The 22,366-nt window shown below is 49.1% G+C and overlaps 1 protein-coding gene across 1 annotated transcript; it reads right to left on the bottom strand.

Moving 5' to 3' along the window:
* Positions 1 to 2,551: 2,551 nt before the first annotated feature.
* On the bottom strand, positions 2,552 to 10,133 carry TCTE1 (t-complex-associated-testis-expressed 1). The gene is made up of 4 exons (XM_053602099.1): positions 9,796 to 10,133; positions 8,311 to 8,879; positions 3,382 to 3,831; positions 2,552 to 2,787 (listed from the first exon to the last, which is right to left on the bottom strand). Exons 1-4 carry the CDS (start codon positions 10,058 to 10,060, stop codon positions 2,578 to 2,580), a joined length of 1,494 nt encoding a protein of 497 aa, XP_053458074.1. The 5' UTR covers positions 10,061 to 10,133; the 3' UTR covers positions 2,552 to 2,577.
* Positions 10,134 to 22,366: the final 12,233 nt, after the last annotated feature.

The raw sequence follows: 22,366 nt of genomic DNA, 5'->3' as shown, positions 1-22,366 counted from the left end.
GACCTGCAAAGATGGGGTATCTGTGAGGAGTTGCTTTTATCTCCCCCAGATGTATGGGGAGGAATGGAGTGTGCTTGTCCCTCACACATGCCTCTGCAGGGCTGAGGACATCACAAGGGCCATCGGGAGAAATACTCAATTCCAGTGGCAGGGTCAGAAGCAAGAATTTTCTAAATCTTGCCTGGCCCCTCCAGCCTCTCCTGTCTCATGAGCTGAAGCCCTGCTGTGTGTCCCATGGTCTTCAAAGGGGCATCCTCCCAGCACCCCAGGAAGTTGGTCCCATGTTCTGTTCCCCCAAAGTTCAGACACTACCTTCTCTCCGTATGCCCACCCCTACCACCTCCACCCCAATGTGCTTTGGTGTGCATGTCTGTGAACAACCCCCTGCTAAAGTTTTCCCAGCAGGTTTAGCACCCAGGGATTGAGCTCACTCTTTAGGCAAGAGAGGATAACCCTTGGGCCATCCAGGCATTGCTCACCCCTCATGCTTCTTACTTTGCCTGAGCCATCAGAACTCTTCCTTCCTTACCTTCAGCTCCTTCCACCTTCCTCTAGCCCAGCCAGACCAATGGCCATGCCCCCACCTATGCAACATCGCCTCTGCCTCCCCTCCCCTCCTTCCCAGGGGGAATGTTAGGGGCCCAAATTACAGGGACACCATGGCCTATGGCTGATCAATTAGTTGAGCTCTACTTTCATGTAGAGATGGCCAAGCAAGGAGAGAGGGGAGGCCAGAGAGGAGGCTTGGGCAGGAGGAAACAGCTACCCACCAGGTTTTCCTGGGTAGCAGTGCCTACCTGCCTGCTAGCATTGAGCCTGCCTGGACTGTGAGTCTGTGCTCCGCTGGGCCTGGCAGTTGGAGCACCCCTCTTTCCTCTGAACAGACATCTGTGAGGTGCAGATGGTGAGCTGGCCTCAGGCCCCAGTTCTTGGCCAGCTGGCACCTGGATGTCATGTCAGTGAGGGGGTAACCTGGCCACCTTGTGGCTCCAGGAAGGGAGGGACTTGGTTCTTCTTCCCTCTGGCCCATTCCTAAAACAGAGACTGGCTTCAGAAGCAGGTAAGGGGGGGAGTCCCTGTTATTATTTTTGCCTGTATCGACCATTTCTGCCTAGGTCTTCTCACACAAACAGCCTCAACTCTTACACACGCACAGACATTAGAGAGAAACCAATTCTTTGGTCTATTTTCTTGGTAGCTTTATTGATTGCCAGGGAAAATGAAAACCAGAAAATTAATTAATCTCTAAAATTAAACTTTACACTGAATGTTCTTGTTTCTCTAATTAGAACCTCTGCTAGCAGCTGTGGCTACATACACACACTCAAACACACCCTCACACCTACACGTCTGCACTCCAGAACTGTCAGAGGGTATTGGGCACAGACAGACTCCAGTTGCCTAGACGGGCACATACACGCAGACACTCCCAAGCCCCCTTTGGTGCTCTGCTCGGTGCCTGCTTGTTGGAAGGAGTCCCTGGAGAGCAGATACTCCTGGACTGTGGTTGCAGCCCAACACTCACCCTTTGGGAAGGTGGGTCTGGAGGCTCTGGGGCACTCAGTCCAAGGAGGATGGGTGATCCTGAATCCATCAGGTTCTCTTATGGCCCTGTAGGCTGATGTGATTCCTGTAGGTGTGGCCCCAGAGTGGGCACATGGGGGGACTCATGGAGCGCATTTGGAAGGCTTATGTTCTGGGGACAAGGGCTTGTGGGGTGGGCTGGGCCTGGCTGGGGAGAAGACAAGTCTCTGTCAATTGGGTGCATCACACTGTGGCCTTTCTGTTGTGGATTTCCAAGCGCAAAGATTGTACAAATCAAACTGGTGGATAATAAAGTTGTGGATGACTCACTGACTTTCCTGCCCAGTAAAGCACTTCTTATCCTATCACATTCCTGTGAGAAGCTCACTGGGGTGGATGGCAGGGATAGTGCCATTTTTCGCTAACAGTTGCCTTCTACAATTGCCTCCCCAGGGGAACCCACTATGTCTGATCCCCTCCTATCAACTCTGTTGTCCTCTCCCCAGGTTAGATGGCACGGCCTGTAGAAATGGGTCACTTAAACTAGAGCCACGCAACAGGGAGGTGGCATCTGCAGTGGTAAGGGTGGCAGAAAGACAGGCATAGCTCTGCTGTAGCCAGAGAAGAGTGTGTGTGTGTGTGTTTGTATGTATATATTTGAAAGTCAAAGATCTGTTTAATATATCAGAAAGAAAAGAAAATTGGGAGAGGGGTTGGGGGTTAGAGAGGTGGGTAGCCCCCTGGGATAGTCTAGGCAGGTATAGTTCCTCAGAGTCCTCTCTGACTTCTCTATTCCTGGAAGAAGGTGATCACTTGTGGGGGTCTGTGGGCACCGGGGCTGGCTGCCACTTCATACCCCTTCTTTCCCCATCCCAGGTTCATTTCTTTATCCATAGAACCCTGATCACTCACTCCAAGGATATGCATGGGTTCCTTTCCACCTCCCTCTGAACCAGTCTGACTCTGCAGCAGGCGTGACAAGGAAATGAAATGAGAGATGGGGCTGGACACTGACCCAGTGACCAGGTTACTGCCCTGGTCCTGTCTCCCACCTCATCCTGCAGAGTTCTCAGGGCCGTTGGCAGTGATTGGCGACATGAAGTGGCTGGGATTCAAGGCCCGCTGGCGGGCTGCTTCTCGGTTGGCATTGAGGGCTTGGCCAATGAGGTACTCGCTCTCCTGGGCTACATCTGACAGTCTCAAGTCAAATTCCAGGAGGGTCTTGTTGTCTGACATGCCTTCTAGGAGCTGCTTCCCACCATCCTTGGAGAGGGGTGAAAGGGAAAGGGTCATTTTACATCACTATCCAGGATCATATCCACATATTACATACAGATGTGACTAAAACAAAAGGTTCACAGAAAAGTACTTAACTGATTTGTTCTGAACATTGACAGATTCTATACCAAATAGCTGGGTGGGGTGGCACCTGTGGCTCAGTGAGTAGGGTGCCAGCCCCATATACCGAAGGTGGCAGGTTCAAACCTGGCCCCTGCCAAACTGCAACAAAAAATAGCCAGGCATTGAGGCGGGCGCCTGTAGTCCCAGCTACTTGGGAGGCTGAGGCAAGAGAATCACCTAAGCCCAAGAGCTGGAGGTTGCTGTGAGCTGTGACATCATGGCACTCTACCAAGGGCGACAAAATGAGACTGTCTCAAAAAAAAAAAAATCATCTTCGTTAGATAACTCTAAGGATTAAAGGAAAACTAATGGCTATTGGAATACATATATTAGCATAGCACATATGCATATTTGATACAGGTATGTAAAGCCTGTCCTCACAATCATCCTTGCAAGCACCCCATGAGAGGTGTATTGCACACTTATCCCTCAAGGGCCCCAGAAGCAGTGACTCACCAGCCCGATGTGATTGCAGGACAGGTTGATGCTGGTAAGTGTTGTGTTGATGGACAGCACCTGGGACAGGAGTGTAGCAGTGGGCTCTGACAACTCATTGCCACCAAGGTGCAATGTGGTGAGGCACTTGTTGGTGTGCAAGGCATGGGCAAGAGCCTGGCCGCCCTCGTCCTCAATGCAGTTGAGACGTAGGTTGAGAGAAATGAGGCTGGTGTTGTGTGCCAGAGCATGAGCCAGTGACTGGGCACCAGGTGCACGCACTTGGTTGTTGGCCAGGTTGAGCACACGCAGGCGGCTGTGGCTCAGTAGCTTGGCAGCACCACGTGCACCACGGTCCCCAATGAGGTTGTGTGACAGATCCAACTCCTCAAGGACCGGGTGGTCAAGGAGGCTTCGAATTAGGATGCGTGCCTTGTCATCATCCACCTTGCTTCGGGTCAGTCTAAAGATCTGTGGGCAAGTAGAGGATTGTTAGCACCAGCCTGCCAGGGCTAATCTGCCTGCTCACTTACTTCCGTAGGTAGAGGAGGGAGATGAGGGACTCCTGGGGCTCTGCTCACCTGGTGCTGGCCACCTGGCTGGCTTGGAGGGGTAGGCCTACCCAGCAGAGCAGAATGCTGCAGACTTGGTAGCAGATAGCAAGGAGGAAAGGCTACTGTTTATTAAGCAATTATTTTATTTATTTATTTTTTTGAGACAGAGTCTCAAGCTGTCATCCTGGTTAGAATGCTGTGACATCACAGCTCACAGCAACCTCAAACTCCTGGGCTTAAGTGATTCTCTTGCCTCAGCCTCCCAAGTAGATGGGACCATATTAAGCAATTACTATGTGCTAGGTATGTTGCCTGAATATTTCATAGTCATCATCTCTAACCCTCAGTATCCTGATGAAGAAGTGTGAGTTCTCTTTATACAGAGAAAGAGAAAGAGTTTCTCTTTCTACAGATAGAAAATGGGGGTTTAGGACAGTTACATCATTTGTCCAGAGTAATGAAGTGATTGGGTGGCAGAGGCAGGTTTGGAATTCAGTTCTATCTGGTGCCCCCTCTCAGCTGGCTAAGATCTGCCATGACAAGGAGAGAAACTCGTTGGATGAAGTTGTCAGGGAAAGATCCAGGAAGGAAGTGGTAAGGGTGAAAAACAGGGAAGGGATGGGATGAAGGAAAAAAAGAAAGGGGTGGTGCTACAGCAAGAGTATGGAAGCTGTTTGCTCTCCTTCCCACTCCCTCGTTTCCCTCCCCTCTCTCCTTGAGTCCTCTGAGAGGCTGGCCTCTCCCCCCATCCTTTAGTTCACTCTGTTTCTCCATACTTCATCTGGTTTAGAGGTTTTTGTCACTCTTCCCTTTTCACTGTATCTATCTGGCAAAGCCCCAACCCTGGATCACCTCCACTCTCTATTTTCTGCACGTCTATGCACAAACAACTGATGTGATGGAAAAAATGTCTGTAGCTCAGTGGTTAGGGCACCGGCCATATATAACAGAGCTGGCAGGTTCAAACCTGGCCCAGGCCTGCTAAATAACAATTACAACAACAACAACAAGAACAACAACAACAAAATAGCTGGGTGTTGTGGCGGGCACCTGTAGTCCCAGCTACTTGGGAGGCTGAGGCAAGAGAATCGCTTAAGCCCAAGAGTTTGAGGTTGCTGTGAGCTGTGATGCCATAGCACTCTACCGAGGGTGAAATAGTGAGACTCTGTCTCAAAAAAAAAAAAAAAGAAAGAAAAATGTCATCTGACAGGACTGGCCTGGGTTGGTATCGCTGGAACCACTAACAGGCCTGAAATGCTGTGGGCCGATCCAACTATGTTTCTCTGACCTTAATAGTCTCTCATAATCTACAACTATTTCAATTGTCTTCAGATTCCTCAGACTTCAGGGAGCCTCCCTGTTGAGCCCCCTGTCAGCAGGTGAATTCTCTTCCTGCCTTCCCTGCCACTGAATGGGAACCCCTCATTTTCCTGATACCAAACACATATCTGTTACTACCCACCACATCCCCCTTTCCCCCTGCCCTGCACCAACTGCACCCCCAAGTCCTAGGTCCAACCCCTTCACCCTTCTCAGGAACCTTCAGTTGTCTATTAATCTGTGCCTCTCTCCTATTGTCAACCCCTTTTGCTCAGGAAAGACTTCCCTGGCAACTAGATGGAGAGCCTTATAGTGGTTTTAAACACATGCACATTTCTTTCTTTCTTTTTCTTTTTTTTTGAGACAGAGTCTCACTGTAACCCTTATTACAGTGCCATGGTGTCATAGCTCATAGCAACCTCAAACTCGTAGGCTCAAGCGATCCTCTTGTCTCAGTCTCCCGAGAGCTGGGACTACAGGAGCTTGCCACTATGCCCAGCTAGTTTTTCTATTTTTAGTAGAGATGGGGTCTCATTCTTGTTCAGACTGGTCTGGAACTCCTGAGTTCATGCAATCTACCCACCTTGGCTTCCCAAAGTGCTAGGATTACAGGCATGAGCCATCGCACCCAGCCACATGCACATTTCTTAAGAAAACCTAAAGCTGGCGGCGCCTGTGGTTCAGTCGGTAGGGCGCTGGCCCCATATACCGAGGGCGGCGGGTTCAAACCCGGCCCCGGCTGAACTGCAACCAAAAAATAGCCGGGCGTTGTGGCGGGCGCCTGTAGTCCCAGCTACTCGGGAGGCTGAGGCAAGAGAATCGCTTAAGCCCAAGAGCTAGAGGTTGCTGTGAGTCCTGTGACATCATGGCACTCTACCGAGGGCCATAAAGTGAGACTCTGTCTCTACAAAAAAAAAAGAAAACCTAAAGCTCTCATTTATTGCTGCTCTACCTCTCCCCCTTCATACCCAAGTTCTTGAAAAAGCTGATCATAGCCATCCATTCCTCACTTTCCACTGTCCCCATGAACCTCTGCTATCCGGCTTCTGCTCCTGGATAGTAGCTTCCCCTCAGTGACCTCCACACTTGCTAAGTCTAGTCTCCAGCTCCACTCCACCCCACTGGTAACTCTCTCTATTTGAAATACACCCCTTCCTTGGCTCTGTGACACAATGCCCTGTCCCCCCTTTCTTCCTTCCTCTAGTTTTCCTGGCAAACATTCTTTCTTCTGCCAAGACGACATGTCAGGTCTCTTCTTGCCTCACTTTTGGCTTTCTCTTAGGAGACTCCATCTAAACCCAGGGCTCCAACTGCCACATCCACAAAGAGGCATACATTTCCATGTTCACTGTATACCTCTCATCTGAGCTTCAGGCCCTCTACCCGACTAATGAAATGACCCTTTCCTTGGGGTGCCTCAAACTGAAACTCATACTCTTCCCCCTCAAAACTGGTCCTCATCCCACATCCCTATTCCTACAAATGGCCTTTCCAGCTGTCTGGCCTCATGAGCCAGAAGATTTGATATCTCCTTGACCTTCATTTTTCTCTAGACTCTCCTTACACCAGCAGGTTGACCTGACTGCCTAAATATCCTCCGAATCTCTCCGCAGACATTATCCTAGTTCAGACTGCCCTCATCTTCACCTGGACTTGTCAGTGGTATCCTAGGGGATCTACCTGTTCACGGTTGCCCTGCGCAGGCCATTCTCCTTCAGAGAATGATCTTTTCACAAGTAAAAATCTAATAATGTTACCTCCCTTTTTGCCTAAAACCCTTGGATGGTGTCCCAGAGTAACTAAGGATAAAGACAGTCTCCTTAACAAGGCCTCCTTCACTCAGTGAGGCTGACCACTGATGGCCTGTCCACTTTTATCTCCCCCTGCTCCCTCTTGGGTCTGGCCACACAGCCTTCTCTCTGTGTGAGACCTACTCGAGCTGGCCAGGTTCACTCTGCTGGGCCAGTTCACACAGGGACTGTATGTGCTTCTCTTTCTGCCTGGAATGTTTTTCCTTCTTTCCTTGGATTATAATTTCTACTCCTTCTTCTAATCTCTATGTAAGTGATATTTGCTCAGGAAAGACTTCCCTGGCAAGGTTAAATGCCCCTTTGATAATCTCTCATAAGAGCATCTGTTTTTGGGTGGGCATAGTGGATCCTGCCTATAATCTCAGCACTTTAGGGATGAGGAAGAAGGATTGCTTGAGATCAGGAGTTCGAGACCAGCCTAGTCTAGTGTGAGACTCTGTCTCTACAAAAAGTTAGCCTGGCGTGGTGGTATGCACCTGTAGTCTTAGATCCTTAGGAAACTTGAGGATTGCTTGAGGCCAGGAGTTCGAGACCAGTCTGGAAAACATAGCCAGACCCCATCTCTACAAAAAATAAGAAAAATTAGTTGGATGTGTGCTCCAGCTACTTGTGAGGCTGAGGCAGGATCGCTTGAGCCAAGGAGTTTGAGGCTGCAGTGAGATATGATAGAGCCACTGCACTCCAGCACAGGCTTTTACAAAGCAAAACCCTGTCCATCCCAGTTAAGGGTTGGCAGAAAAAAAATACAGGATGCCCAGTTAAATTTAAATTTCAGATAAACAACTATGTCCCATAGAGTATTTGGGACATACATATACTAAAAAAATTGCTTGTTATCTATCTGAAATTCAAATTTAACTGTATGTCTTGTATTTCTATTTGCTAAATCTAGCAACCCTATTATAGTTGCAGTTTTATGTTTATATGGTTGCTGATCAGTGCCTTTTATTCCACCAAACTGTTAGCTACATAGGGCACAAATGGTGTAGTTTTTTGCTCGTTGTTCTATCTTCAGCACTTAGGACACTGCCTGGATACTTGTTCCATGGAACAAACTGTGATCTGGGAGGGCAGCGCCTTGTTCATCTCTGCACCCCCAGAACCCAGTGGCAGGGTGAAGGATGCAGTCAAAAACACTTGGTCAATGAAAGAGAAAAAAAAAATGGGAGGAAGAAGATGATGACAGAGGGAAGAGGGGAGAGGGTATCAGAGAGATGCTAAGAAGCAGGATTGGGGGGAGTGTTGGAGGTTGGGGGAGATGGTACCTTGAGGGTGAGGCATGTCTTGATGGTGGCCGCCAAGGAGTGGCAATCACGGTAGGTGAAGAGGAAGAGATTCCACTCGAAGTTCATGCCACAATCCTTGACACCATATACCAGGTCCAGCTCCTCCAGGTAGCTCAGGCCAGCCACCAGATCACCCAGCTGGTAGTGGTCTGTGGTGGACTCTTCCACTTCCCCCTCGCTGCCAGAGTCCGATTGGTCCCCGGCCCGGGGCGGGGACGGGAGGCGCACGGGAGGAAGGAACTGATCCACGCGGAGCCTCCGCACGTAGTTCCTGCAGAGCGGCACCATGTCCAGGATGACCGCAGGGTCCGTGGTGCCCGGGATAAAATGCTTTAGCAGGTTCTCCAGGTGGCGCTCGAAGAACATGTGCTTCCAGCTACCGCCATGCCGGGCCACGTGGCACACAGGCCAGCGCTGAGTGCAGCAGCGGCGCCAGTAACTCTCACAGTCTATCAAGTTGGCGGTCACAGCCAGTGGCAGGTCAGGGGACAGACGGCTCAAGACCTTCTGCTGGTGCTCTGGGAGCAGCTGCTTCAGGATAGGGTTTTCTTTAGGAACCAGAGAAGGAAAGCACGGTCACAATGTTGGGGACACCACAACAGGGTGACTTGGCCTGGGTCTTCACAGAGACACTAAGGAAAGGTAAGACCTTCCTCTGGCCTCAGGGAGTTGCAGTTTGCTCTTAGGGAGGCTCCCTGCCTAAAGCATCTGGTCTCAGGGAGCTCACAGTCTGAGGAAGAATCTCAGGTCCAAAACTCATTTTTCACCTAGTCTGATGGAAGAGACAATCCCTGACTTCAGAGCCTCCCAATCTGAAAACAAATTTTTCAAAACAAATTTTTTTTCAGTACCTACTATGTGCCAGACACTGTTCAAAGTGTTGGAGATGTAAAGTGAACAAAACAGAGGACTCTGTGCCTCCTGGAGTTGACAATCTAGTGAGAAGAGACAGACAATAAACAAGCCAAGTGAATATGTACTAGGTCAGGTGATGACAGCCGTTGTAGGCAAAATGATGGCCTGTCCTCAGCGAGCTCCATGTCTGGTAGGAGAGGCTGGTAATTCATCTTTAGATAGGATTTGCAGAGCATAGAGTACAGAACGAACTGGAAGCCCATACATGGCATGGAAGACTCCATTAGAGTGGAAGGCTGTTAACCTGGGTGGCCTTTCTGCAGGAGGAAGATGTAGGCTGGGTTTTGCTGAAGAGAGTAGAAAAGGCAAGGAGAGGACACAGGCACAGAGGGCACAGTGTGGATGGGATCTGCAAGTGGGAACAGCAGGAGAAACTGTCTTGGCCCTGGGTGGAAAGGGAGTGTTGAGTGGCATGAGGATGTCACATGGGAAGGCAGGGATTGCCCAGGACCCCCGGGTTCTGAGGCCTCAGCTCCAGACAGTCTCCACCGACCCTGGCCCACTCCTGGCCTTCTCTTTCCCATGCAAAGCAGGGATAGACCGACTTACTTTGGAAGTTATTGACAATGTGCTGAATGCAGAGGTCTGTGAGGAGGGGCACAATGGCCAGTGACCACTCAGGATCCTCAGCAATGATCCGGCGCATCCGATGGAAACTGGCCCCTGAATTTGGGTTTTTTGACTTCACAGAGGCAGGTGTGACTGTGGGCTTCCAAGGCTGTGGACCTGTGCTTCCAGTGGAGGTCTTGTCTTGGGTGGAGAATGAGGAGTGGCTGTGGGCTGATGGTGGTAGTGGTGTTACAGTGTCCTGCATGCTGGGGGCTGACAATGTAGGGGCAGGTAGCCCCTGGGTGCCTTTACAATAGGAAGCTGCTCTGATTGGCAGGCCCTCGCTGCACGGTGGGACCTGAAATCAGAGAAAGAGGGAAGAGGTATTACTGTGGAGGGTCTTGGTGGGCATTTACCAAGAGAGGTGATGCAGAAGTGGTCCTTAAGGGCAGCGGTTCTCAACTGTGGGTCGCAGCCCACAGGAATTGTATTAAAGGGCTGCGGCACTAGGAAGGTTGAGAATGGCTGCTTATGGGTCAATTTCTAGAGCAAAGCAGATCCAGGTGCAAATTCCAGTAACTGTGGTTTAAGGCAAGTTACTGAACCTCTTTGAATTTCAGATGCTGCCTCTGTGAAATGAAGGTAACAGTCCCAGTAGGATTATTTGGAGGAGTGAATAAAATAATGCATCCAAAAGGTGTAATATGTTATCTGACACACAAAACTATAGCAAGGAGCAGCTGAAAATCTTGGGTAGTTTTAGACACTTTTTAGTTCTTTATGCCTATTAATTCATTTTTCCTCACAAAAGCCTTTAAGATAGGAACTCGTATGGTTTCTGTTCTTCTGATGGGAAACTGAAGAACAGAGAGGTTAATTGACTTGCCTAATGTCACACAGCTTATAAGTATCAAGAATGGATTTAGGCTCGGTGCCTGTGGCTCAAGCAGCTAAGGCGCCAGCCGCATACACTTGAGCTGGGGGGTTCGAATCCAGCTCGGGGCCCACCAAACAACAATGATGGGTACAACCAAAAAATAGCCGGGCATTGTGGCAGGCACCTACAGTCCCAGCTACTTGGGAGGTGGAGGCAGGAGAGTCACGTGAGCCCAAGAGTTGGAGGTTACTGTGAGCTGTGATGGCATGGCATTCTACCCAGGGCGACAGCTTGAGGCTCTGTCTCAAAAGAAAAAAAAGGGAATGAATTTAAACTCATTTTATCAAGTTTATGCTCTGAACCCTACATTATGTTGACTCTCTAAGGGTTAGGAATGAGGAGTGTACTGGCAAAAGATGGAGGTACAATAAATAACTAGTTCAAAATAGGACCCCACACTAAATATTTTATAGACAGCAACTGCCTGATCCAGAGGATAGGGTTGAGAATAGCTCTGGCCAACAGAAGTATAATGCAAGCCAAAATGCACGCCACATAAGCTATTTTAAATTTTTTTTTAGTATTCATATTAAAAATGAAAGAGAAACAGGTGAAAAACATTTTTTTAATTGATGGCAGAATGTATTCACACACTCTCTTTTCTCTCTTTCTTCCTTTTTTTTTTTTTTGAGACAGCTTCTCACTCTGTTCCCCAAGCTAGAGTGCTGTGGCATCAGCCTAGCTTACAGCAACCTCAAACTCCTGGGTTCAAGTGGTCCTCTTGCTTCAGCCTCCCAAGTAGCTGGGACTACAGGCGCCTGCCACAACTCTTGGCAAATGTTTCTATTTTTAGTAGAGAAAGGTTCAGGTTGGTCTTGAACTCCTGAGCTCAAGAGATCCTCCCATCTTGGCCTCCCAGAGTGCTAGGATTACAGGTGTGAGCCACCACACCTGTCCAAAACAGGTGAAATTAATTTTATATTTAACCCAGTATGTCCAAACTATTCTCATTTAAATATGCAATCAATATAAAAATTATACATGAGATTTTTATATCTGTTTTCATACTAAGTCTTCAAAATCTGATTGGTCAATCAGCATATTGAGCCTGTGGCTATCATATTGGATAGTGCAGATTGAGAGAGAAAGGAGAAGGGAACCAGCTTGGGTGCCAACACCTTCCTCTTCTCCTGCCCACTGAGGAGGGCTCAAGCTATGGGTCCCCTCTTTTTCATTTCCCCATTCTAGTCTTCCTTCTAGTTCTCCCAGCCTCCAGCTTCCAGACAGCAGCGTGCAGGCGTGGGAGGCGAGAAGGCAGCTAAATCGGGCTGAAGACAGAAGACAGAGGATGTGATTGGGTTTGGGGACCCTCCCTATTTGCCCATTCCTGTATTTGTGCTGTAGGCACCCCTGCCTTGAGAACTACAGGGGGAAGTGGGGCTGCCTGTCACTCAGCTCCTTTCCCAGGATGTTTCCCATCAGATTTGCACCCTGACTCTGTGCACTATATAGTGGCACTGTATAGTGGCCAGCGGGAAGGAACACTCTGAACCAGCAAAGGCGTCCTTGGCAGAGGGAGGGACCAGATGGTGCTCCCCAGCCTGCCAGGCATTTCAAGGAGGAAAAGCATGGCTGAGGGGGGGTTGGAGGGAGAAGGACAGTGTAGGGAAGATATCTAGGTATTGTGATATCCCTTATGCAAATGGGGAAATTCACAAACAGATTGTGTCCAGAACTGTGGGATGACCAGATCATGCTTTTTGACTAACGGCCCCTCAGAAGGTGGGGCTGGGAGTGGGTGCTGCTTAGAGGCACCAGCTGACTTTGTATTTCTGGCTTTGCCAGTTATTTGTTGTGTGATATTGGTCAAGTTACTTAACCTACCCAAGCTTCAGTTTCCTTATCTGTAAAATGGGAAAATAATATCTTCCTCTGTGGGCTTTTGTGCAGATTCCTCTGAGATAATGTTGGATTAATATTGATAATATTTGTAAAGGGTAATAGGTGGGGGGGGGGCTGCAGAGAATGAGACACTAAGGCTTGGGACAACAGGCCCTGGAGACCTGCTTCATGAGTGCTGACCTGAGATTGTATCTCTGACTGAGTGCAAGGCTTCTGAGGCCCTTCCCTATTTCTAAGGGGGATGTGAAAGGATGTGGTGGGGGCTACACAGACAGCAGGATGGAGGAAATGGAAGGCAGTCAGAGGCAGCAGGCCATCCTGTTTTGCCAGCCCTGCATCTGGGCTCCCTGGTCCTTCCAAGGTTCTGACCTAAAACATTCTGTATTTCCCCTGATTCCAGATATGTCCCAGGACATCAGTAGGCCACACTCAGGGGAGCAGGACCAGGCTTGGCGGGGGAGCCCCAGGTTACTCATGGGTGTCACCCTGGAGTTGGCTCTTTGGGCATTACTCATGCCACCACCCACCTTCACCATCCTGGTAGGCAATCCTTTTTCATTCCTCACGGGAGGCCACACCTTGGGAAACTCCACGTGGGGCCACGTGGGATGCCCTCTGTAGTAGGGTGATCTTAATTTCATTGCCTAGTCCCTCACTTTATCATATCCTGGCACTCTTCCTAAGGTCTGGTCTTAATTGTTTTTGCTGCCATTTGATGCCCCCAGCTTGCCTCTGGGTATGACACAACAGGACCCATCCAGGAGCATGTTCTAGGGCCAACTCCTCAGAAGGAAAGGGTAGAGCCTCACTTCATATGGCTGCTGTCATGGGCATGGCTGACAGAAAAATGAGGCACTACCATCTTTCAACATTTGCAGAAACGTTCATACCATGAATGATGTCTTTTTGTTTTTCAAGAGACAAATTGGTTCTGGTGCCCAGTCTAGAATGCAGTAGTACAATCACATCTCAAACTTCCAGGCTTAAATAATCTTCCTGCCTTGGACTCTGAGTAGCTGGGACTATAGGCATGCACATCTAGCTAATTTTAATTTTTTTTCTAATTTTTTATAGAGATGGGGTCTCACTATGTTGCCCAGCCTGGTATTGAATGCCTGGAAGTGATTCTCCTGCCTTGGCCTCCCGAAGGGTTGGGATTATAGGCATAAGCCACTGTGCCTAGCCCCTAGCCCTCTGATTTTTGTTATTTTTAAAGCAAATGTTGAAAACCTTAATTGTATAATAAGATCAGAGTTGGTAATTTTCAGTTAATAATCTCTTGATTAAAAAAATAGATATTACAAAAATACTTTTGGCAAGCAAATTATTACCAGATGCAAAGTATTCTTCTAAGGAGGATTTTAGTTCCAAATGTTTTTTGTTGTTTTTTTTTTTTTGTAGAGACAGAGTCTTGCTTTATGGCCCTCAGTAGAGTGCCGTGGCCTCACACAGCTCACAGCAACCTCCAACTCCTGGGCTCAAGCGATTCTCCTGGCTCAGCCTCCGGAGTAGCTGGGACTATAGGCGCCTGCCACAACGCCCGGCTATTTTTTGGTTGCAGTTTGGCCGGGGCCGGGTTTGAACCCGCCACCCTCGGTATATGGGGCCCGCGCCCCACCAGCTGAGCCACAGGCGCTGCCCTAGTTCCAAATGTTTTAAAAAATTATTATTATTATTATTTTGAGACAGAGTTTCACTATGTCGCCCCTGGTAGAGTGCCGTGATCACAGCTTATAGCGACCTCAAACTCTTGGGCTTACGTGATTCTCTTGCCTCAGACTCTCAAGTAGCTGGGACTACAGGCACCCGCCACAATGCCCGGCTATTTTTTTGGTTGCAGTTGTCATTGTTGTCAAGCAGGCCCAGGCCGGGCTCAAACCTGCCAGCTTCAGTGTATGTGGCCGGCACTCTACTCACTGAGCTATGGGTGCCAAGCCTAAAAATTATTTTTAAAAACTAATAAACAATACAGTAAAACGAAGTATATTTAAAAGGATAATGAGCAAAGCTAACTCCTTGCCTCTTTGTTAGCAGTTTTATAAATATGATAGAAAATATGGCTCCTCCCTTGGCAGGTCACGTGTCTGACCCCTGCCCTTGGTAATCGTCCCTTGGCATGCCACTCTCTTGCTTTCCTCCTACCTTCTGACCATTCTTTGTCAAAAGTCTCATAGTCTGCGTAAGTAAGAGCCTGTCTCTATAAGAAACAGAAAATTAGCTGGGTATGCTGTCATGCACCTATGGTCCCAGCTACTCAGGAGGCTGAGGCAGGAGGATTGCTTGAACCCAGGAGTTTGAGATTGCAAGGAGCCATGATTGTGCCACGGTACTTCAGGCCAGGCAACAGAGTCGGAAGCCTGCATTGTAGTCTTTGCTCACCCTGCCCATCCTTTGCGTGTTGCAGTCCCTCAGGATTCTGCAGTGATTGCAACCCTGCTGATGGCTCTCACCTCTTCTCTGAGTTCCAAACTCAGGTCCTCTGGGATATCTCTCAGGTCCCTCAAACTCAATCCACCCAAAAGCCAGGGAGTCACTTTTCTCCTTTAGTCTCCCTCACCCCCAACGCCTGTCATCTGATAACGAATTCAATTCGGCTTCCTAAGCTAGCTGCCTCTCCTTTTCTGCTTCTGCCTTAGTTCAGGCTTCAGTTGTCTGTTTGGATCTTAGCTTCAGTTGTTCAGAACCTGGTCTCTGGCATCCAGTCTGATCCTCTCACATTTAGCCTTCACACAGCTGCCACAGCACGCTTCTGCAGAAGCCCTTCCGTGGTTCACCACCGTTTACTGGGGGAAAACCTAGCTTCCTCAACTCAGTCTGAAGGCCTTCTGTGACGAGCTGCTCTGTTGGAAATAAACTCTTTTGCATCTGGAACATTGCAAGCTAGTTCATGCTTCCCAGCTTTTGCTCAAGCTGTTCTCTCTGCCTGGAATGCCTTTCCCATAATTTCAGCCTGGGAAAGGAATGATCAATGGTCTTCTGAGTCCCAGCTCAAGCACCACTTCCTCTCTGAAGCCTTTCAGCCTTTCTTGTCCCCCCATCCCTCAAGACAATGCCTTCCTTTGCAGACCCTGCTTCTTTCCGTGATCTGCGTTAACTTCCGTCATCTGATTACCCACCCTCTGCCAGGCGTCCTCAAACTTTTTAAACAGGGGGCCAGTTCACTGTCCCTCAGACGGTTGGAGGGCCGGACTATAGTTAAAAAAAAAAACAACTATGAACAAATTCCTATGCACACTGCACATACCTTATTTTGAAGTAAAAAAACAAAACGGGAACAAGTAAAATCACACCACCTTATGTGGCCCGCAGGCTGCAGTTTGAGGACCCCTGCGCCAGGACCAATGATTTTCAGAGGGTGTGCTGTGGCACACTGGTGTGCTATGAGGAGGTGTTAGGTGTGCTGCAAACATTTTTAAAGATCATTAATTAAATTATTTTCAAAAGAAGTTCAAAGCACAGTAAGTATATTCTTTTTTTGGTTTGTTTTCTTTTTTGGATTGACAAAATGTAAGCATGCTGTGGAAGTTGAACTATAGTTTCAAGTGTACCATGAGATAAAAAGGGTTGAAAAACACTGTTCTAGACGGTGAGCTTCTTGAGGTGCAGGGTATATTTCCTACTCATTCTTATCTTTAATCCTGAGCTAGCTTATCCAGGCCTGCTTTAGGTGAAGTAGCTGGCATTTGGGGCTGCCCGACTTGCTTCTGATAATAGACTCTGGCCAATAGGAGTATGCCATTGGATACAGCAGTTTGTGCAGGGGGTGGTGACTTGATACAAGCCAATCAGAAGCCTTCTTTGGATCTGTCCTAGTGGAGGTGAATAGAAGGACATGTGGTCATTGAAGGATCTGAATCCCCTGCTGCTGGAAGTTGTTTCCCTCCACATGCAAAAATCCTGTCTGCAGTGAGAGGGAATAAAGCCTGGTGGAGACCAGCAGAAATGAGAGAGAGAGAGCCCCCTGATATGTTCAATTCCCCTTCCTAGTCTCTTGGCTCCTCGGCAGTTGCTTCAGCTCTGAGAGCTCAGTTGGCAGTCTTCTAATAAGTCCCTTTCATTAAAGCTAACAGCTGGGTTTCTCCCCCTTTTGACCAAAGGTTCTGATTATTTTGATAGGCTCACAGTTGAATGAAATTATGGAAAACAAAATCCGAAATCAATAGATGAAATAGTTCAATAGGATAGATGAGAAGGGTCGAAGGCCCCCTAAGTTATTACAGGGCCTGATATAACCACTCCTGTAGCCTCTTTCTTCCTCTCCTGACCACACTTATCTTCTAGCTTTGAACCCCTTCTCTCCTGGGATGGGATAGTATCAGCCACTTAACATCTCTCAGCACTTAATAGTTTCAAGGTCCTTTCAGAACTATTTTCTCAATTGAGTCTTCAACTGCCCTACAATGGAGGCAGGGTGGGCTTCCTTATCTCCATTTTACAGGTGAAGAAACTGATGACCAGAACAGAAAATAACTGGCCCTAGAACACCTAAGAGGGCTGGGGCCAGGGCCTGAGGGCAGGTCTCCTGTTGCTAACAGTGATACACTGCCCTTCCACAGTCACTTCATGTGTCCACCTTCCTACACTTTGCTCACTGTCCACTAGGAGAGAAGAACGAATGTTCCTGCTCATTGGAAAGTGGGAGGGCCTCCCTGGGCTGGGAGAGCTCCCAGGCCTTGCCACTCTTCTATGGGAATTTCATGGCTTTTTTTTTTTTTTTATTAGAGACAGAGTCTCACTCTCATCCTGGGTAGAGTGCCGTGATGTCACAGATCACAGCAACCTCCAGCTCTTGGGCTTAGGCAATTCTCTTGCTTCAGCCTCCTGAGTAGCTGGGGCTATAGGCACCTGCCACAACGCCCGGCTGTTTTCTTTGTTGTTGTTGCAGTTTGGCTGGGGCCAGGTTGGAACCTGCCACCCTCGGTATATGGGGCTGGCGGCCTACTTACTGAGCCACAGGCGCTGCCCGGGAATTTCAGGGCTTTAATAGGGTTTTCATTATCATTATGTTAAAATGCATTTTCCCTCTAAATGAAACAAAATCTTAGTGTATATATATGTGTGTGCATACATAGATGTGTTAAATGTGAGTTGCTTTTTAAAAATTCATCACATCATTTTAGGTTAAACAAAAACATAGTAAATTAGGAAATATATACAGACACTAATGAAACAAACTTTTAAAAAAAGTAGAAGTCATATTATTCTTTCAGATGGTTTAAGTATGTAGAGATCACATATGTAATACATATGACTGTATTATATATAAGTGCATATAGCACATAGAATATATATGTAGAATATGGGGTCAATTAAGTTTGCGAACCCCCCTTAGAAAAAGTACCACATACTTCATTGCCTGAATATTACTACAGTCACTTTCTAAGGATGCCTCCCTTGGGAAGTTGTGCACCAATGCCAGCACCTAGTCCACCCTTCAAAGCAATTTTGGAACTCTTTCTGGATCGTTATTAAAGCAGTTGTCTTACGAGGCCTGAAAATTAAGTTCATGAACTGGTCCTAGAAAAAGTGCTTTGAAGGGTGGGCTAGGCGCTGGCGTCAGTGTGTAGTTTCCCAAAGGAAGTGATTCCAAAATGACTGTAGTGATATTCAGCAATGAGGTATGTAGCACTTTTTCTAGGATGAGTTTGCAAACTTAATTGTCAGACGTAGTGTATGTATGTGTGTGTGTGTGTGTGTGTGTGTGTGTATTTTTCATTTCATTGTGAATAAGTTTCAGATCCAAAAAGCAAAGTTAGAAAAGGGGCAAGGGGAAGATACCACTGAGAGGGGAAAAGGTAGGGAGGGACACAGAAGAATGGGAGGCAGGGGGTTGGAATAACTCCACTTACAGCCCAGGTCAGCCTTAGATTGGCCTGGCAATCACCATCTGCAGCCGAAGGGGCTAGTAGGTGCCACTTTCTTCCCTGGGAGTCTGCAGGGAGGGATGAGTAGATACTCATTAATTGGGGGCATAGGGGCACCCTGGCAGTCCCTAAGAGCCCACAGAGAGCAGTCCTAGAAGTGGCAGAGGGCTCAGTTACCTATCTGGAGCTTTCTCTCCCTGGGGAACCTTTGGGTCCGTGAGAGAATCCCAGAGTTTGAAGGCTGGAAGCATGTTCAAGACTCCAGTCCTTCTCTGGGGCAGGAATCCTGACATTCCAGAGAGGTTACCCCTGCCTGGTGTCCCATCTGAGGGCAAGTGAGAGAGTGAGGACATGTGCAGTGGACCTTCATCTCTCTGGGGCTTGCCTCATGAGCCTGTTGGACTTCACAAGGCTGTCTCCAATCCAGGACCACAATTCCCAGCAAGAGGTAATCATTCTCGCCACAGACCCCTACCTTGTGTTCTCAGGACCAGGGTCCAGGGTCCAGGGTCCAGGGTCCTGGAATCCCATTCAAGGAACAACATTCACACTAGGCCATAACTCAAAGCATTGTGTGTTAAGGTCTGCTCTCTACATGCCCAAGTCCAGGTAATAGAAAATGACAAGATGCCCCAGTTTGGCCAGGGTTGTCCTCATTTTTGACAGCTTGTATCTGGTGGCCAGGTGTTCTGGGAACTATATCCTTGGCTATATATAGCTATGATTTATTGAGCTCTAGGCCCTCAATAGCATGTACATAGCAGGAGGCAGTGCAGCAGCTGGCTAAGTCCTCAGAAGTTGTATTGCCTTGCTCTACTCTGGTCTCTAGCATCTGTGACACCTTGGGCAAATCATTTAACCCCATTAAGCTTCAGGTTCTTCATCTGTAAAATGGGGATGGTAGTTAATAGTACCTACATCATAGGATTATCTAGAGGATTGGGAAGCTAATGTATGTGAAACATTTTATACAGCGCTCGGCCCAAAGCCAGCACTCAAGATATGTTAGCTACAATGATGAGGATGTTAGGATGCCTTATTTACATAAGTTTATTAAATATCAAATGAAATCCTCTTTTCCATGATTATAAATGGCTGCCAACTTGGTCATTCACAGCACTTTCCACTTGCCCACTTTCTCTAGCTCATGAGCTTTCTTGACACCAGTGTAGAACCCAGGGTTGCCAGCTGTGGTGGTGACCTAAAATGTGCAGGCTCTCTCCCTACAATTCACTGTGGGCACAGGAGCCTTCCACAAGCTGGCTAGCTTGAGGCCCCACGGAGGTGGAATGGAATGTTGCAGAGTTGTGCTCTCCTGGCTGTGGCTCACGCGGGGCATTAGATGCACATTCCCTCCTCACAGAGGAGGTCTCAGGTCTTCTCCATTCTTCAACTCCCCAGTTAAATCTAAACACTCTGGGCAGAGGCTCCTCCCACCTGCCCAAATGGGAAAGTTGAGGATGTTGTGCAGGAGTGTTCTCACCTTCTTGCTCTGTTACAGCTCTGGTCCTCAACTGCCCTCCCTTCCTCTTAACTCAGAAGCAGAGGCACCCAGGCATTTTTCGGCCCATGAGCACTTCTCTGCCCACGGACACCTCCCCTTGGCTGTCTCATGGGGAGGGCCTGCCTGACAGAGCCTCTCTGGCTCTCCACCCACTTCTCTGACCTGCTTGTCTGCCTTCTTAGCCAGCACCCTGACCCAAACCTAGGGTGTCCACACCTGCCTTGATCTCTTTCACGCCCACCATGTCTTATCTTAGGGCACGTCATTCCCAGGTTGGGAATTCTCATTTTGTGGAATCACAAGAAGAGGGGCAAAAAGTTTCTCTAACTTAGCTTAGGCTCAGCTTGCTTTATCTTTGGCTCAGGAAAACAGCTCGTTTATCACAACCCCTGGGCCTGGCCCTCCTCCTAACTGCTGCCCACTGAGGTCTGTTGTCTCCAAAAGGACTCCAGCAGCTTTGCTCCCCACCCTTCATCTCTACCCTCAGCTCAGACACCCCAGCAGGGAAGTTGAGCTCCAAAGGCCAATGGCTCCCTCCCCCACCCTACCTGGGGTGAAGAGGCACTGGCTGCTCCTTGGTAACCAAGGGAAACTGGCAGTGCAGTGGGAGGGAAGGATGAGCAGAAGCTTCTGGACTGCAGCCGCAGGAGCTAGGGCTGGGGGGCAGCCTTTCTGAGAAGCCTGGGGCCCCAGGGCTTAGGACCACTCTCCTCCACAACTGGGCCAACAGAGGTCCTCTTCCACCCTCCTCCTTCCCAGGCATCTTATCCTCTCACTGGGACCCCCAGCCTCTGGTCCAGTTTGCAGACGGTGACTGTGGTGGGGGAAGGAGCACGGGTCATCTTCCCCCGGATGGCAGGTTGGGGGGCCTCCTGTGGGTATAGACCACCCTTCGCTGCCAAGGGAAATGTGTGAGACCAGGCGACAGCCGCCTACGGGCTTTGGGCCTGTGTGGGCTGAGGGCTCTAAAGGGGCTTCCGGGCCTCTCCGGCGTGGTGGGGAAGCGTGGGGGCCGGTGGTGGAAACGGGGGTCGGGTATCCCCTCTCCCGGAGGTCGCCTCACCAGCTTCCCGCAGCCCAGCGTTAGTCTTCACGCAGGCCCGGCGCTCCCAGCGCCGGTCGTTAGGGACGCCCGCGTCGCCAGGGGGCGTGGCGGGCGGGGGAGGGTCGCCGCCCCTGCGCCGGGACACTTGGCTATGTGGCGCTCAGAGCGCCCAGGCCTTGCCTCTGGACGTTTTCTCGCGATGGGCTGTGTGGGGCCGCTGGACGAGCGGTGGGAACTCTGTGGCCTGCTTTGCGCTTCTTGGGGGAGGGTTTGGGAATAGGGGCGGGGGACGGGCAGGGTTAAGGTTTGTGTCTTCTCGGTACCTTCCGTGTGGAAGTGAGACTGGGGCTAAGGGGTGGGGAGGTGGCCCAGGAATTGTCTGTGGAAGATGAGGGTGGAAGGACTTTCTCCAGGGCATCTGCAAGAATCACTGGAACTCCCCTGATGCTTTGTTGACTCCAAGCCGCGGGGGGAAGGGGGAACCTTCCACCGTTCTCCAGGCTATGTCTGGTTCCAGGCCTCCACAGTGCTCCTGCACACAGCCCAAGCCATGTTCCAACCCCACTTCCAGCCCTAGTATGACAAGGTGTGGTGATGTCCCCAGTCTGGAGGGTAAGCGTGACAGACTTTAGGGGGTCGGTTAAAAAAAATAAACAGTCCTGGGTGGCACCTGTGGCTCAAAGGGGTAGGCTGCCGGCCCCATGTGCTGGAGGTGGCGGGTTCAAACCCAACCCCGGCCAAATACTGAAAAAAAAATAAAAAAATAAAAAAAAATAAACAGTCCTGCGGGGGGGTCGGGGGGGGCCGATGAAGGGGCTGGAGGTGTTATAGAAGTCAGGATTTAGCTTTAATTTCAGCTGTGCTGAGGATTACTGGTTGGCTACCTTGGATAAGTTAACACCTCGGGTCCATTAACTCATTAATAAAAGAGGTTAAAAGAAAACATGTTTTAGAAAGCATATGGTTTGTGTGACCCCCAGTCTCCCTCTGACTCTGTCACCTCCTACTATCCCAGCTTACAGCACTGGCCACCACCCATCTCCACCTCAGGGCCTTTGCACAAGCTGCTCCCTCAGCTTTTCATGGGTTTCTCACCTCCCAGCTCCCTGCCCAGATGCCACCTCTCCATGAGGCAGGAACACCACCCTCAGCCTCCTGACCCCCATTCTCACTTTTTCACTACAGACCTCATCACTGACACCCTCTTCTTTCTCTTCATTGCCTGTTTTCTCCACTAGGGCAGGAGTGTCTGTTTGTGCTTGCCATATTCTCAGTTGCTCAATTTATTAAAAATCAGCAAGACTTTAAAACAAGAAATCATTGTTAATGAAATAGTGACACCAGAGAGGGTCTGCCCTGCTGCAATGATTTTCACATAG

Source organism: Nycticebus coucang, chromosome 9, assembly GCF_027406575.1.
Source record: "Nycticebus coucang isolate mNycCou1 chromosome 9, mNycCou1.pri, whole genome shotgun sequence".
Classification (NCBI taxonomy): Eukaryota; Metazoa; Chordata; class Mammalia; order Primates; family Lorisidae; genus Nycticebus; species Nycticebus coucang.
The sequence above is the reverse complement of the archived record's forward strand: the minus strand, read 5'-3'. Positions and strand labels throughout refer to the sequence as shown.

Excerpts from the sequence above, each read along its gene's own strand:
- TCTE1 (XM_053602099.1), bottom strand. The coding sequence starts at position 10,060 with ATGCAGGACACTGTAACACCACTACCACCATCAGCCCACAGCCACTCC. Across the intron at positions 8,880-9,795 it reads CATTGTCAATAACTTCCAAA|AAAACCCTATCCTGAAGCAG; the intron begins GTAAGTCGGTCT and ends TGGTTCCTAAAG. Across the intron at positions 3,832-8,310 it reads AGACATGCCTCACCCTCAAG|ATCTTTAGACTGACCCGAAG; the intron begins GTACCATCTCCC and ends ACTTGCCCACAG.